The 17,922-nt window shown below is 36.8% G+C and overlaps 1 protein-coding gene across 1 annotated transcript; it reads right to left on the bottom strand.

Moving 5' to 3' along the window:
* Positions 1 to 1,170: 1,170 nt before the first annotated feature.
* Positions 1,171 to 2,792, bottom strand: LOC144848812 (thialysine N-epsilon-acetyltransferase-like). The gene is made up of 4 exons (XM_078705749.1): positions 2,652 to 2,792; positions 1,814 to 1,993; positions 1,487 to 1,527; positions 1,171 to 1,385 (listed from the first exon to the last, which is right to left on the bottom strand). The coding sequence occupies exons 1-4, from the start codon at positions 2,773 to 2,775 to the stop codon at positions 1,215 to 1,217; spliced, it is 516 nt and encodes a 171-aa protein (XP_078561875.1). The 5' UTR covers positions 2,776 to 2,792; the 3' UTR covers positions 1,171 to 1,214.
* Between the last annotated feature and the right edge of the window lie 15,130 nt (positions 2,793 to 17,922).

Genomic DNA, 17,922 nt, shown 5'->3' with positions numbered 1-17,922 from the left:
CCCATTGGTGACAATAGGACCAACTTTTACTTTCAAAACTTTACAATATTAATACTGAAAATGAATGTTTCATGAGGACTGCTTCTAAAAGAAAAATGTATACGTGACTACGACCTATGACAGACAATTTTGAAAGACTTGATTTGGTGTTTTATACAGGCTAAGAAAAATGGCAGCCATTTTGAAGTATATTTTAACCATCTTGGATTTTTAAAAGTGATTTTCTTGCCAAAATCGGATGCTTTAATTTAAGAAAACGGCCATTTTTTATTTTTATTTTTTTTTCTTCCTTTTCTCTATTTTTGATATGTTGTTCAGATGGGTCTTAGGAAGTACAACAAAAATAAATTCTGTTCTAATTTTGTCTAGGTCAAACCATAGTTTGACCGGACTAATGAATGGTCTTTCACACATGCTCCAGTCTGGTACAGCAAATTAAAGACCCCTTCCCTGCAATTTTGGATGTTTTTTGGAAAATAATACATATATATCACTTTAAAAACATTAAACCATGTCATTCCTTGTCTTAAATGTACGTTTTATGGTAAATTATGATAAAAAGTGAGAAACAATGCACTACCTAAGTAGCTCGCGGCGATCGACCTCTCGTGGACGGTCTTAGGCCTAGCCTAGCTAGGCTTAGTTTTGTAGGCCTAGCTGGTAAACATCGGTAATGTACGAACATCGTACGCTAGCTATATACCTAGCCTGACGTTGTATAGTTGCTGCATTAATTGTCTTTCTATTTTTGCCAGACTCCGTTGATACAAATTGGGGAAAACCCGGTATTTTCGCTGAAAAGTTAGGAGTCTTTCATTTGTTTTGGCCTCACGATCGATCGAAAAGTGGGCGAATTACAGGTGAAAAACAAAAATATCAATCCGCGCGCAATGCATTTTGGGATTTATAGCGGGCCGCTATAATTATTAGAGTCGACTTATTTTTCACATTTTTAACCGTTTAAAGACGAAAAAAGTTATCGCAATAGGACCATATAGTATTATTTTTACATTAAATATAGTTTGTGATCTTAAATTAGATCTAAAAAACGTAGGGAAGGGGCTTTAAACATTTCATGACGAAAACGCGATATACGCGTAGCATCATTTATCGTGTAAACGAATCATGCATGGAAAGCAGCCAGCAGATGTTGAAAAGGCATTACATTATTATACTAACATTTCTAAAATGAAAATTGTGTTTAAATAGAAAAATTAAGAATTAGTCACAAATGTTAACAATTGAGGCTTAAACATTGTGTACATATGCCAGTCCTCAGTTACTGTTAAATCTATTGAGTTGATTGTTTTATACATATTAATTGCTGGTTTATTCCAACCTAGCACTGCCCACTGCATTCTCTGGCAACCTTTCTCTAAACCAATCTGAAAAAATTATAATGTTGTTATATGGGTTAAAATTTATTTATATTATTTATATATTCATTAATTATTCATGTTTTTCAGTTATTTTTTGACATAATTACCTCAGCAACCCTTCTCATCATAATTCGTCCGTAACCTCTTCCTATAAAATTTAAGTAAAGAATAACATTGATATTTTCTTTTTTTGTGACATGCTAATTGACTATTTATTGAAAGCATTTTTTAAAATAGTAAAACCATTTTTTTGGTTTTGGTTGGATTTCAACTAAGAATATTCAGTTTCCGCAGAGAAAAATAATAATAACATAGTTAGAAATACACATCACTTTAATTTTAACTGATTGCAACCAATCAAAATCTTTGGATGCATTTACATACATTAAAGGTCAGTTAGAAGTAGGTCATAGGTCAGTTAGTAGGTCGTTTACCTCTGAACTCTTTCATGATATATATGTCTTTCATATAAACCACCTTTCCCTTCCAAGTACTGTATGTATAGAAGAAAACGCTGTAACCAATTACTTCAAATGTCTCTACTTCTGGTCTTTTATATTCCGCTACTATGCAAGACACAATGCTTCCTGGTTCAAATATATCCTTCTGTAGACCTTAAAAAAAAACAAGAATTTTTAACAAGTTTGATAAACATCTCACAGGAAAGCTACATTTCAGAAGACAAGTTTGCGAGTGCGTGTTTTAATTATGTACACTTTTTTGCACAAACCTTTATAATAATAAACACCGGCGCACATTAAATTGTTGAAATGAAATAGACAGTAGACTTCAATGACATGCATGATGTATGGTACCATATGTAATTTCAGAAAAGACAGTATAGAAGAATAGATTTTGCGAGTGACGCATCAGGAACAGTGCCTAAAAAGTGTTTTCCCAAAATAATGGTATTCTTCCGGGCGGAATTTGTATGTGCTCAAAAATTTATTGAAACGATCTATATATTATTCAAAGAGCCAGGCTTCCGGGGCCCTTGGCGGTCCCCAGCCTAATGGTGCTCGCTTTGCTCACAAAGTATTTAATTTTTATACGTTGTTGTTCAATCGTTTGAGATTATGGTGAAAAAGAGCAAGATTTTAGTTCAGTGGCATGAGAGCTTGCAGTTGGGTAAAACTGAAAGCCTCACTAATCCGTACTGGACATGTATGGGTAATTTGTGCTTAAATTTAGTAATGTTACAGTAGTGTACCCTATTTTATACATACATTACACTACTCCTTAATTTTATTTTTAATGTAATGTAAAGTATACCTTCAGTAGTGTTTTCTACTTGATCTTCAGAATTTTCAAACACTGCTAATTCCACAATCATCTTCATTATCGCAGCGCAATCCTCCGGTCTTGCATCTCGTATACGAAAGTTGCCATCTTCCATTTTGCTGCTACTGTACTACTTCTTTTTTAACTGGGAAAACTACTTTTATAGCTGGATATCAGAATTTTTGTAAATGTTAACAATGCATGACAGCATTGGACATTGAATTTCGTTATGTTGTTTCCGTAAACTCTTTAATACCTTACTTTATACTGTACAGCATGGCTCTATGCTCTTACAGGAAGATAAACTGAAACAATATTTATTTCGCTTACCTGCTAACTAACAAACTCCTGATTTTACAGAATAATGCAAAATATTTAATACCTAGGTGAATGAATGGGTTTATTTTGATGGATCTTTTATCTAATATAAAAGAAAACTAATAAAAATCTGGCCTAGCTGCCTTAACCAGCCAGAAATAGGTAAAAATCAGGAGGCGATAGAGAAATACTTACATAAAATTTTACTAATTAGCAGTCTTGTCCAAATAATGATGCATAACGATGACGTTCAGTCCATACACCAAATTCATCATTAGTGTGCCGCTGATGAAATATTTATTTCGCTCATTTTGACTATGCGGTATGGAAGAACATATGATACCAAAACCGCATATGGTAGTCGTCAACTCACGTAATACTTAACATTTGTCTTCTTTTTGCAACATAATAATATTGGGCGGTACTGTTCGCACCTCAATCTCAACCCAATTAAAAACATTCACCCTCTCGGCATTGCCCGGCGGAATCTTTATTTGCAGCAGCGGTTTCAAGTTAGGTGCAAAAGTACAGAAACTGTGCCGAAGTTATGTATTGAATTTGAATGTCCGGCCCACAAATCATATAATTATTGAACTGTATTTTCGGGTCAGTCTAATTACCGACAAAAAACTGAAAAAAAACCTTGAAAACAACCACAAACAAAAAATCTAAATACTAAAAACAAATTTGTATATATATATTTTTAATGTCGCCCTAGGCTATATTGATCAATGATGGGTGTTTCTAAAACTAAGACCATGCAGAGAGAAGACCGCGAACACAAAGCCAAGGAAGACCTTACGATCTGGTATTGTGCACAAAATACAACTAAAAATCGTACAAATTAAATGATAACACCTTACATTTTTTACACAGGTTTCCAGGACATCTCAACAATAGCTCAACGATATTTTTCCAAAGTGAATTTAGTATCCCTGTACACAGTATGAATCAACAAAAACAACGGATTAACACATCTGTTCTCTTTAATTGTAACGATCTTATATTCCTTTAATCATCTACTGGATAATCATCAGTTCCTTGTTAATGGTTAACCACGGTTTAATTCTAAATAACTGTTCTTTTTAATTTAACTTTAAACATCTTACGAAAACAACAAAACCAAACAGCAAACAATCACATGTCTCCCCTGAACTCTACAATTGACCTCTCTCAATTTTTGTTATAGAGGGCCTGATTTTCTAACTCTAGAGGGCCTGGTTTTCTTGCCATGTAACACACTCCCCCCACAAGGGAAATGTCGTCCCCGACATCCAATTCTATCTTACATTTCTATGAACATTAGAGATGTATGCCTTACTATGCCTATACCTTACTTAGTACGTTACAATAGTTACTTCTCTCAGTTACTTTTAATAGAACGAAAAAAAAAATTTATAATATTAACTACTGACCAATACAATTCCATAATGTTCATTTTGCTATAACAAGTCCCAAATATGTGAAAACTTGTATTACTTTATGAATAAGCAAATATTATTCTAGCATGTGTAGTCATCAAGTGTTTCAATCGCAATATCTTGTGGAGTTCATGTTATTTACCATTACTGTACAACCAGCAATGTTCTTTCCATTCAAAACACTTTCTACAGTAGGTTATGCCACTCTGGGAATGTAGTTCCATACCACTTGTCCATAGCAAGTTGCCTAACTCCCACACACTCATTCCATGTGAGTAGGAGGGATGTGTAATAGGGCTAGGCCTATATTCCCTATACTTCGTCAACAACGATACATCCATCAGTGGTAGGTATTTGTCCATGTCCATAATGACAATCGTAACATATCCGTTCATCATCACTAGGTTTGTTCTATTAGATAACATATGTGGTGGGTACCACCGTTGGTTTGGATGAAATTCAGTAAATGTTGGGTAGTTGTTCTGGTTCTGTAGGTGAGTATTATTTGGCTGATAATTTCTTCTCGGTGGAAATTGTCTGTCGTTCAAAATAGAATAATTTGAATAATAATTACCATAACAATTAAAAGGAAGAATTCCTTGCATCATCTGACGTTGGTGAAATGGTTGAGTCGTGTCAGTCAATATTGACATGCAATGTGGTGCAGGTATGCCCATTTGGTCATAGGTAAATGTACTAGGAGGATGCCGTTGACGTGCCGGGCGTCCTATATTACATTCTACATTGTTTGGTGGGTCTAGAGGGATGCTTGCATGACTCAACTGGTCATCCTCAGATGGTGATGTTTGTAATTCACTATTTTCCCTCTGGTGACTGTCACTTATTTGTGGTACTTCAGGAATAATCACTTCTTCAAGAGGAAGCTGTATCTGGTCACCAATGTGAGTCTGTGGTTCCGGAACTAAAGATATTTCAGTCGGTGTTTGGTGAATTGGTCTGAACATTTCATCTTCATCCTCAGAGTCTGATGAGTTATTGATTTCCTCTGCAACTTTGTTCTGGTCATGTAATCGTGTCTTCTCTTGTTTACGTTGTGTTCTAGGTGGTATTGTTTCCGGTGAGTCTATTTGCAATGCGTCACAGGGAAATAATAGGTTCTTGTGTAGTGTTCGTACTCTACCATCTCCTTGTTCTGGTCGTACTTCGTATACCGGCAAGTTACGCTTCTGGGTTACCACCACATGTACTGTATCTTCATAGTAACTTTGAAGTTTTCCCGGACCACCAGGAGGAACACAGTTCTTCAGTAATACCCTGTCACCAGGTGACAAGGTTAAATTTAGTTTCTTATTTTGGTCGTGTCTGGTTTTACTTTTCTTTGCAGATGCCTGTGCTTTAGTTCTCGCAATATTGTAGGCCTCTCCCATCCTTTTCTTCCACCTTCCGACGTAATCACTGTAGGTGCCTTGTTCCTCTTCATTTGGAGAAGTTAAAGAAAAAGCGAGGTCAATAGGTAGTCGCGGTGAACGTCCATACAGTAAGAAATGTGGTGAGTAACCTGTGGTCTCGTGTTGTGTAACATTGTAAGCATGAATAACTTTATTGAGATGATACTTCCAATCCTCCTTCTGCTGTGTGGTCAGCGTACGAAGCATGGATAGTAAGGTTCGGTTGAATCTTTCAACTTGTCCATTCCCTTGAGGATGGTATGGTGTTGTTCTCGATCCTTTAATTCCTCCAAGTTGTTCCAGGCGACGAAACAAAGTGTTTTCAAATTCTCGACCCTGGTCGTGATGAATGCGGCAAGGATATCCAAACTTTAAAACAAAATCGTTGAATACTTGTCGGCAACTGTTTTACCTGACTTGTTGGTAGTTGGATAGGCCTGTGCAAACCTGGTGAAATGATCTATGACCACCAGGATGTATTCATAACCACCTTTGCATTTTTCTAAATGAAGAAAATCAATCGATATCAGTTCAAAGGGTTCTGTAGTTAGAATGTTTACCAATGGAGCATGTGTGATCTTCGCTGGTCTTTTATCTTTAACGCAACTGCACTCCTTTGTTATGTAGTGTTCGATACTAGCTTCTGCACGAGGCCAGTAGAACCTATCCCTAACCAACTGAAGAACTCTGTTAGTGCCTAAGTGTCCCATCTCATTATGCAGTGTTTTCAAAACCATCTGTCTTAATTGTTTGGGTAAAACTAGCTGTGTCCGAGTTGTTGTTCTTCTATAGAGGATGCCATTTTTATCAGTGTTAATTTTACTCCACTCGCGCATCATCAATCTTGTTTCAGTCTCTTCATCTTTCCGTTCTTTCCTAGAAGGCCATTTGCCTTTTGCTTTATACTGCAGAAAACGTGCAATAGCTGGATCATTGGTTTGTGTGTCTCGTATTTCTTCATTTGAAAACGTAGGTAAGTTGTTAGTAGATGTGAGGTTTTGGTCATGGTTACTTATCTCGGTCCCTTGCAGATTATTGATATAAGCAAAGCTGGTGGTCTGCTGAATCTGAACACCCTGGACAACCGCATTCATAACTGAAGGTGAAACTAGTTCTGTGCACTTCTCAAAATCGGCTGGGGTCATTGGCATCCGAGACAAAACGTCAGCATCATCATTACTAGTGCCTGGTCTATATTTTATTTCAAAATTGAAATCAGCCAACTCCGCTACCCATCTGTGGCCAACAGCGTTTAACCTTGCAGTTGTTAGGATATACGTCAGTGGGTTGTTATCTGTGTAGACTGTGAAAAACTTGGCATATGATAGGTAGTCTCTAAAATGATTGGTGATTGCCCATTTTAGAGCTAGAAATTCTAGCTTACCAGAATGTAGATGATAGTTTTTCTCTGCGGGAGAAAGAGAACGGGAACCATAGCCTATAACTCTCAAAGTTCCATTCTGACTTTGGTACAGCACAGCCCCAAGTCCATCCTGAGAGGCATCTGTATGAAGTTCAAAGGGTTTCTCAAAATCAGGAAATGCCATGATTGGGGCTTGGCTTAACTCATCAATAAACCCATCTATAATTTGTTGATATTCTGGGCACCAAGTTATTGGAGTGGATGATGGAACTTGTCCCTTGTCCTTGTTGTTTTTCTGTTTTGCTTGTCTTTTTTTGTTCCTCGTATGATTTTTCTTTAAACTTCCAGCTTGTGTTAGTAACACGAATAGGGGTTTCGCCCTCTTTGAGTAATCTCTTAGGTAGCGTCTATAGTATCCAGTGAACCCTAAGAGTTTCCTTACTTCGCCTACCGTCTGTGGAACTTTTGTTTTGAGTGTATTGAGCGCCTCGGTATCCTTAGGATCCGGTCTGTACCCTTCCTGGCTAATAATTCGACCTAAGTATTTGACTTCCGATTGAAATAGATGACATTTAGTTGGTTTTAGTTTGCTCATATGGTTCTCAAAGGTTTTTCCGTAAACAATAATGTCGTCTAGATACACTTCACAAATTCTATGATTTAGACCATCTAAAGCGTCCTCCATACACCTCTGATATGCAGCTGGGGCATTCTTCAATCCAAAAGGGACTCGCACCCATTCATGTAAACCCCAGGGAGTGACAAAAGCAGTGAGTGGACGACTATCTGGGTGCATATATCCCTGGTGGTATGCCTTGCCTTGGTCCAATGTACTAAACCACATATTTCCCCCAAGACTGTCGAGCACATCTTGTATTCGGGGGATGGGTTGACAATCTGGTATGGTCTTCCGATTTAGGTCTCTATAGTCGATGCATAGCCGTAGTCCTCCATCTTTTTTTCGCACACAAACTACTGGTGAAGCATATGGTGATTCGAATTTTACTATCCAGCCTTGGTCGATCAGTTCTCGAAGATATTCTTTTACTTCTTGAAAGAGAGGTCTGGGTATAGATTGATAGGTTTTCTGTACTGGTATGTTGTCAGTTAGGTTAATTTTCATTTCAAGACTCGGTATTGAACCCATATCTCGATCATGTTGACTGAAACTGTTAGACTCATCTTGCAACATCTTTTCAACCAATGTTCGTTGGTTATCATTTAAATGGTTGAAGTTAATTTTAGATATCCAATCAGTACTTCCTGGGTTCATCTCTACACTAGTAGCAGCTGTCTGCACATTTCTCATGGGATTATCCTCGTTGACTGTATTACTTTTAGTGTCCAATCTGCCATGATATACTGCTGTCACTAGTTGTAATTTTCCTAAATGAGTCTTCTTTGGGATAATCAGTGTTCTGTCAGTCCTGTTGGTGACTTGGATACTAATATGTGAACAGAATCCTTGTTTTAAGTCTACAATGGTTTCAGCTAATTCCAGTCCGTCAGGTAAAGAATGTTCTGAATGTGGTTCAAATAAAACCATCATTTTCTTTTGTATCTTTCCTGTATTTGCTCTCACTTTAATGATGTTAGTTTGCTTGGCTGGAATTTTATGTAAAGTGTGTCCAGAATTTATTTCACAAAAGTCTGTAGGGTCTGACGTTCGGATTTTGGATATTAATCTTTCTGCTGTAATGTGATGGCATTTTGGGAAAGATGTATTTATGGCCTGCTTTAATTCTGGTCCCTCAGTATGCTGGATAATCTCTCTGATGACATTATACCCAATGATTGGATGTAGCAAATTATCTTCGGTTACCAAGACAGGTACTAAAGTGGAAAATGTTGATTGTTTTTCTGTTGGTAATAATTCAAACTTAAGTGCTAACCATCCTAGGTACGGAATTTCTGTTCCATTAGCTGCTGACAGTTTAAGATCTGACTCCAACAGTTCTTTTAAATCCCGTAGTGGCAAATTAGGAAACTGGGTTAACCACCATTTCTGTGACACTATAGAAACCTGTGACCCTGTGTCAAATAAAGCTTCTAACACACCGCCGTTTATTTTGCATTTGATGATACACTTGTTACCGATAAGCTTGACAATTTGTTGATGTTGTCTTGGTGTAAGATGGCTGACCTGACGACTATTACATTCCAAGAGCTTGTTACTGGTATTTTGTTTGGGGGACCTGTCTGTGTCTATGGTCTCTCCCCGTCCCGCTGGATTGACCTTGGTCCGTTTCCCTGGCTCCTACAGCTCCTGGCAAAATGGTTGGATCCACCGCACTTAAAACAATGTCTACACTCCGCCCCTTTCTTATTCTGTTTGCATACATCACAACCCCTTTCTCTAGTCTTTCTTTCAGTTCTCTGCTGCACCATTGAAAGGGATGCAGTCTCAGTGTTCTGCCGTACCACTTGTTGAAGTGCCGACACATTAGCCTGTAGTGTCTTCATTCCTTTTATCAACAGTTGTATCTCATCCTGCTGTCCATCTGCTGCAACAGAAGCAGCACTGATGCACGTTTTACTTTTCTGAGACCGTCTTTCTTCTAGATTCTCCACAATGGCTAATCTTTCTAGAAGATCTTCATCGGTAATTTTCGGTGTAAGATACGGACTCATTTCACTTCTCAATCTCTCTGGCAAGCCAGTCTTCAATGTTTGGATGAAGGTATTTTGTACTAAATCTGCATCATATTTTAGGGTTGATTGATCTTCCTGGGATGCAAAAGTGACCCGTTGACGAAGGCTCATCGCACGCATAACAAAATCCTGTGTTGCTTCAGATTTTCGAAGCGATGCTGCTGCTAGTTCTTGATACAGGTCCATCGCATCTCGTTCCTTATAATGAGCCCTTAGAATTCTTCGCAACTGTGGCAATTTTACATCAATTCTCCCTTCTAGGTAACTTCGTAGCGGCAACTCTGGACTTATTGCTTTCGTCACAGCAACCAAAATCTCTCTGGAGGTATACCCTTTTTGGACTGCATCTTCAATTTGCATGGCGAGACTGTTAAAAGTCAGCTTCCCTGCCTGTCCGGGTGCCCCAATCTGTCCACTTAGCTTCAGATCACGTCTGCCCCATGGGAAAGCACCCAAGCCCTTGTTCTCCGGCGCTGGTCTCTCACCCCCTGCAGACGTCACCTTATTTACTGCAACTTCGATCTCCTCTCCTGGTACCTCGAATCCACCAATTATTAGTTCATGCAAGCCCGTCAACAGAGCTAGTCCTTTATCCTCCATTGCGTCTACCTCATCGCCATCTAAAAATTTATTGATTGCTTTTAAAACAATGCGTTTCGTTTTGTCATCCATTCCTTCTAGCTTAAGATACCGTGCCACTTCTTTTACTTGTTCTACAGTCAGAAGGTAAAGTGTACTACGTACCTCTCTCTCTAGAGTTTCTAATTCCATGTTCTTCGCTTTTCTTTTCTCATTCACTTCCTAGAGATGTCCTGGCAGGATCGCCAGATTTTACACAGGTTTCCAGGACATCTCAACAATAGCTCAACGATATTTTTCCAAAGTGAATTTAGTATCCCCGTACACAGTATGAATCAACAAAAACAACGGATTAACACATCTGTTCTCTTTAATTGTAACGATCTTATATTCCTTTAATCATCTTCTGGATAATCATCAGTTAATGGTTAACCACGGTTTAATTCTAAATAACTGTTCTTTTTAATTTAACTTTAAAGATCTTACGAAAACAACAAAACCAAACAGCAAACAATCACATGTCTCCCCTGAACTCTACAATTGACCTCTCTCAATTTTTGTTATAGAGGGCCTGATTTTCTAACTCTAGAGGGCCTGGTTTTCTTGCCATGTAACACATTTACTTACAAAATACAGAAACACATTTCGTTTCTTTCGATTTTGATCCAGAAACCAGAAAACTGTAAAGTAAACATTTTATGTGTTAAGAATTGCAAAATAACTTGCCTATACCTTAAATATTTTTTTAATTTGCATTTAAGCCCTCTAATAAAAAAACAAACAAATCGTATAATCATGCGTATGTTACTCTGCGCAACACGGACGAGACCGAAAACCTTATTACGACATCTTCAGATAGAGGCTAATCTTCTGATAAAGTTATACAATGTTATGTTGAGAAGATTTAGAGATACACGCGCAACAAAATTCGTGGAAAGACAGGAGAATAAGAACTAGATTTGAACTCGTCACTTTGACGAGTTCGGGTTATCCGCGGACACGCAACATGCAAATACGTTAAACTATATGAAGGCCGACAGTTATTATGCCATCCTAAGACATGAGTTCCATATGTTTACAGTGCTGAGTTTAGTCTGGGTTCCAGACGGAGTTTTGTCTTAATATTAGTAAAAAGATATGGCACATATGGCGTTTCATATGTATACTACTTGATTTTGGATATTTTTTTCAGACAAAAATCGAAATAAAAACAAATAAATAAAAAAAGACTTGGGGCAAGTCTATGCTGAATTGTACCTATATCATTGCGGTATTATAACAGTATTTACAAAATACATTATATGTTATACAGTGTAGCATAGATGAAATTACGAGACCATCTTTTAATTCAATTTTTAACATGATGACGTCATCAAAATGAAACACATAGATAGCAATTTTGGAAGGAAATTATCTGAGCAACAGAAATTAGGATACGTAGAATATGAGAGCGCGTTCTTTTAAATGTCATATGACGCAAAATATGAAATTACGACTTATATAATTGAACTAGCAATATGATGACGTCACAACATCCGATGCGCATAATTCATTGTACATGAATTCGTATCTACAATTCAAAAGCTTCCAGAAAACGTTTTAATCACTTTTCATTCTGAGGAGCTATAACAAATTAAAATTTATTGGAATGATGAAAATAAGTGACCCAAGTTATTCACGTTTTTGCGTATGATGACGTAATAAAACATTTTAAAATGGTAAATCATGCGTAAGATTATTGATTGATCTATCAAATATCAAAATATGGGAGAAAGTGCGGATAACCAAAAAAAAAAGATCCTGACAATAACAAGGGGTTATCATCCGCCAAGTGCAAATAACCAAAAAAGATCCTGACAATAACAAGGGGTTATCCGCCAAGTGCGGATAACCAATAAAAAAATCTAAATACCTGAAAACAAATTTTGTATAATTTTTTTTTGATGTCGCCCTCTATTGATGGGTTTCTAAAGCTAAGACCATGCAGAGAAAAGACCGCGCGCGCAAAAGCCAAGGAAGACCCTACGAAAACAACTGCCGGTTTCTAAGAAAACCGTTCTTTTTTTATTTTTCAATAGAAACAGGCCCTTAAGGTAGTACCCGTTTATTACTGAAATACAATGTAAATAGGGCCTACACAAAACAAATAAGATATAAATTTGACTGTATTCATGTAGTTAGGAAGCTTATGGAAGAACTATAAATTACTCCATCACGGGCTAATACATTAACACTTAACTGTAGGACTTTCATTAAAAAAGAGTGTACTTGGATTGGATAGACAAAAATTGAAAACAACATAAGCTACATTATATGGGGACACAATGTGAAGGCGTATACGTTTTATAACAATTACGTTACTATACTGATCAATAAACTGGAAATTAGCAGACTCAGGTTGGTGTAACGTTGACAATCTCGAATACGATGATACAATGGGAATTGTAGGTACAGTATCCCTCATGATATAATGGGAATTGTAGGTACAGTATCCCTCATGATACAATGGGAATTGTAGGTACAGTATCCCTCATGATACAATGGGAATTGTAGGTACAGTATCCCTCATGATACAATAGGAATTGTAGGTACAGTATCCTTCATGATACAATGGGAATTGTAGGTACAGTATCCTTCATGATACAATGGGAATTGTAGGTACAGTATCCTTCATGATACAATGGGAATTGTAGGTACAGTATCCCTCATGATATAATGGGAATTGTAGGTACAGTATCCCTCATGATACAATGGGAATTGTAGGTACAGTATCCTTCATGATACAATGGGAATTGTAGGTACAGTATCCCTCATGATACAATGGGAATTGTAGGTACAGTATCCCTCATGATACAATGGGAATTGTAGGTACAGTATCCCTCATGATACAATGGGAATTGTAGGTACAGTATCCCTCATGATACAATGGGAATTGTAGGTACAGTATCCCTCATGATACAATAGGAATTGTAGGTACAGTATCCTTCATGATACAATGGGAATTGTAGGTACAGTATCCCTCATGATACAATGGGAATTGTAGGTACAGTATCCCTCATGATACAATGGGAATTGTAGGTACAGTATCCTTCATGATACAATGGGAATTGTAGGTACAGTATCCCTCATGATACAATAGGAATTGTAGGTACAGTATCCCTCATGATACAATGGGAATTGTAGGTACAGTATCCTTCATGATACAATGGGAATTGTAGGTACAGTATCCCTCATGATACAATGGGAATTGTAGGTACAGTATCCTTCATGATACAATGGGAATTGTAGGTACAGTATCCTTCATGATACAATGGGAATTGTAGGTACAGTATCCCTCATGATACAATGGGAATTGTAGGTACAGTATCCCTCATGATACAATGGGAATTGTAGGTACAGTATCCCTCATGATACAATGGGAATTGTAGGTACAGTATCCTTCATGATACAATGGGAATTGTAGGTACAGTATCCCTCATGATATACTGGGAATTGTAGGTACAGTATCCCTCATGATACAATGGGAATTGTAGGTACAGTATCCCTCATGATACAATGGGAATTGTAGGTACAGTATCCTTCATGATACAATGGGAATTGTAGGTACAGTATCCTTCATGATACAATGGGAATTGTAGGTACAGTATCCTTCATGATACAATGGGAATTGTAGGTACAGTATCCTTCATGTAAACTGATGTAAACACTGCAAATTAAAATGCATACATTTTGAATACAAATTAGAAAATCCAGAGTAAACAGTGAGAGGCGTCAAAGGGTAGCCGTAATTATAATTAAGATTCTGTATAAGCTGGTAATTATTCTGCGGATTAGTAGAATAATGAAGAATACTACGTTCAAACCTCAGGTATAACATGGGATTGTGTAGGGACGAACAGGGCTAGGGCATGGAGGTAAAAAATAATTTATTTTTTACCTCCATGGGACTATACACAGCCAATATGTATACTGTCCACTCCAGAAAATTGTTGAAGGTAAGGTATCAAAATTTCTGGTTCCAAAGTTGTATTAACTTACCTCCATGGCTAGAGTACGCCTAGAATAATAACAACGTAGCATAAGGTTATAGTAATAATTCGCATTCCCATTGTTAAGCGTGGTTCCCACTAGCGACGCAACACAAGGACGTAACGTAACGCAAGTGAATTGACCAATCACAAGCGATGGCTTATTCGCTTGTGATTGCTAACTGTCTATAACTTCGCTTGTCATTGGTTAAAACGCTTGCGTTGCGTTTACGTCCTTGCGTTACGTTCTAATGGGAACCAAGCTTTACAATACAGGTGGCATAGCCGATGTACGTTTGCACGCAAGAAAAACAAATAAACGTAGAGCCTACACTTCAATTTTTAGAAAGATATAACAATACAGTTATATAGCCTACATAAATCATCATATAATATAAATGTTATTACAAATGGAAGTGAACTGAAGTAATCCATGACCACATGGCTTGTCTTGTACTTAACCCTATCCTATCGACTCGCCTCTCTGAATGGTAATAATGCTAGAGTATACCTTGAATAAAAACGTAGCATAAGGTTACAGTCACCTAAACGAATAATTTGCATTCCCATTGTTAAAATACAGGTGGCATAGCCGATACGCCGATTTTGTACAAACTAAGAATAAAAAGAAAAAGCAGGAATGAACATAGGGCCTACACTTCAAATTTTAGAAAGATATATTATAACAATGTAGCAAAGAACTTAAAAGTTCTTTGCAATGTAGTTATAAAGCCTATGTAACGGGCGTTACGCTAAATATATTTTGTTAACAATTATTGGGACAATTTCGGGCAAAGGAGAGAGGTTAAAGCGTGGTTCCCACTAGGACGCAACGCAAGGGCGAGTTGACCAATCACAAGCCACTGTTCGAATAATCCATCGCTTGTGATTGGTCAAAATCACTTTTGTTGCGTTACGTCCTTGCGTTGCGTCGCTAGTGGGAACCAAGCGGTAACTCAGTTGTTATTGCGAGGATGTTTGCAGATTTCGAAGTGAAGAAATCTGGTAGTATTTGTTATGTTTAATGAAGTTTATTGATTATAATTGTAAGTAGTATGTTTTAGTTATACTACTGATTTGATTGATATAGTTAATAGTTTAAATTAATGTCCGAGCTATTCGTAAAATAAGATGTTGATAGAACGTCGTGACAACCTTGGCAGCATAACGTGCAGCAGTAGTGCACGCGCGCCGTCCTTGTGCGTAAACAGGGCCAGCATGTTCATGTTTTCATTAATCGTATGTAATCAAGTTTACGTGAGGAATTAGATCATCCGATGCATTTATGTAAGTCAAAGTATGTGTAAGATAAGATCGCTATGACTACACTTCGTTCTTGAAAGTTATTTAAACATAAATGTTAAGTTGATCGTTTTTCCATAAGGTTTAATGCAAATAGCTTGATTTCGCGAGGAACGTCATTGCATGTCTGTAAAGTTGGTTACTAGTTCCTAGGCCTAGGCCTAGCCTAGTTCCTTATTCAATTAAAGGGACAGTCACAAATATTTAAATTAAAAAAACAGATTTCTCTACGGCGAATAAGTAACTGGCTTTACGAACGTTATAACACTTGACCTACTTAATTTTTTTCAAAATATTTTGGTATGTATCGACCACCCTTGACCTACTTTGCCATTTGCCACCGTAGTTAAGCGAACTTTTTGGCATCTACGCCCTCTACGGCGAATAAGTTTATACGAACGCTATAACACTTGACCTACTTAATTTTTTCAAAATATTTTGGTATGAATCGATAACCCTTGACCTACTTTACCATATGCCACTTTAGTTCCGCGAACTTTTTTGTATCTAGGCCCTCTACGGCGAATAAGTAACTGACTTTTACGAACTTGTACCATTTTGTGTCAATAAGCATGTTACATTTGAAATCACAAAAAAAAAAAACAGAAATACTGTAGAATTATTTTGTTCAGTGAAATTCTGAGTAGGATTTAATTATGAACATTATTACCATATTTGGCTAATTACAAATACTAATATTATCATTTTTGGAAAACCCGTATCGCCGTAATTGTCTATTTATAAACACACTATACCATTTGGATAAACTTATTTCCATATTTGGCTATTAGTATATCCCACAAGGCCCCACCACAGAAAGCTGAAAACATTATTGGATGCAACTATACAGTAGTCAAATACATGATTGCTAAACAAAAAAATAATTATATATAATTTGTAAGCAACATACTAGAAACAACTATTAGTATTATGTTGCATCATTTATTTTTATTTATTTATTTTTATTTGAATTCAAATTCTCACACAGGCACATAAATAGAAAAATATAAAATAAACCATGACATTAAACGTAGCACTAACAATAACATTATATTTTTGTATGTACAGTACTATAAACTCTTTACAACTGCATGTTTCAATATTATTGTTTTTCTTTATGTTCTTCTTGTAATTTATTTTACCTTACATCTGTTATCCATCACTACGTATAAACATATGTTAGTTATTTTTGTAAAATTCTGCATGAGTTCCACTTACATGTAAACCTGTTTTATTTACCTTTGACATTCTTAAAGGAGGCAATCCAGTCTCAGCCACCCAAGCCGGTAAGTAGACACACATATGCCCACTATTCATACGGACCTCTTACTCATCTTCGGGTTTTGAAAAATTATAATGTTTCGTTTTCGGCATGCATGATGTACGAGATTTATTAGTTTTGATAACGTCACGGTGAAGAATTCATATTAATGGAATCAGATAGAATAGAAAATATCACATCATCATCAATGTATTTACTGTAGTTTAATCATGACAACTGGTTGGGTATTGTAGTTGGTTTATAATTAATTCACTATACTGGCTTTGGTATAGCACTCTATCCCATAAAGTATAACATACTGAACTCCTATCTCATAAAGGGTAACATACTGAATTCCTATCTCATAAGAGGTAACATACTGAACTCCTATCTCATAAAGGGTAACATACTGAACTCCTATCTCATAAGAGGTAACATACTGAACTCCTATCTCATAAAGGGTAACATACTGAACTCCTATCTCATAAAGGGTAACATACTGAACTCCTATCTCATAATGGGTAACATACTGAACTCCTATCTCATAAAGGGTAACATACTGAACTCCTATCTCATAAAGGGTAACATACTGAACTCCTATCTCATAAAGGGTAACATACTGAACTCCTATCTCATAAAGGGTAACATACTGAACTCCTATCTCATAAAGGGTAACATACTGAACTCCTATCTCATAAAGGGTAACATACTGAAATCCTATCTCATAAAGGGTAACATACTGAACTCTTATCTCATAAAGGGTAACATACTGAACTCCTATCTCATAAAGGGTAACATTAACGGCTTAAAATAATCTTTGTAACACCCCCTATTTAGGGGATAATTTCCCATTAAAATGAACTATGAGCGATATGTGTGCTATCATAACGGCCGTATTAAGGGTAAACTTTTGGTCCTGGAGTTGTCAT

The sequence above is a fragment of the Antedon bifida genome, chromosome 7 (genome assembly GCF_963402885.1).
Source record: "Antedon bifida chromosome 7, ecAntBifi1.1, whole genome shotgun sequence".
In the NCBI taxonomy this organism is placed as follows: domain Eukaryota; kingdom Metazoa; phylum Echinodermata; class Crinoidea; order Comatulida; family Antedonidae; genus Antedon; species Antedon bifida.
Note: the sequence above shows the minus strand (reverse complement) of the source record. Positions and strands in the feature narration are given on the sequence as shown.

Excerpts from the sequence above, each read along its gene's own strand:
- LOC144848812 (XM_078705749.1), bottom strand. The coding sequence starts at position 2,775 with ATGGAAGATGGCAACTTTCGTATACGAGATGCAAGACCGGAGGATTGC. Across the intron at positions 1,994-2,651 it reads AGTAGAAAACACTACTGAAG|GTCTACAGAAGGATATATTT; the intron begins GTATACTTTACA and ends TTTTTTTTTAAG. Across the intron at positions 1,528-1,813 it reads TATCATGAAAGAGTTCAGAG|GAAGAGGTTACGGACGAATT; the intron begins GTAAACGACCTA and ends TAAATTTTATAG.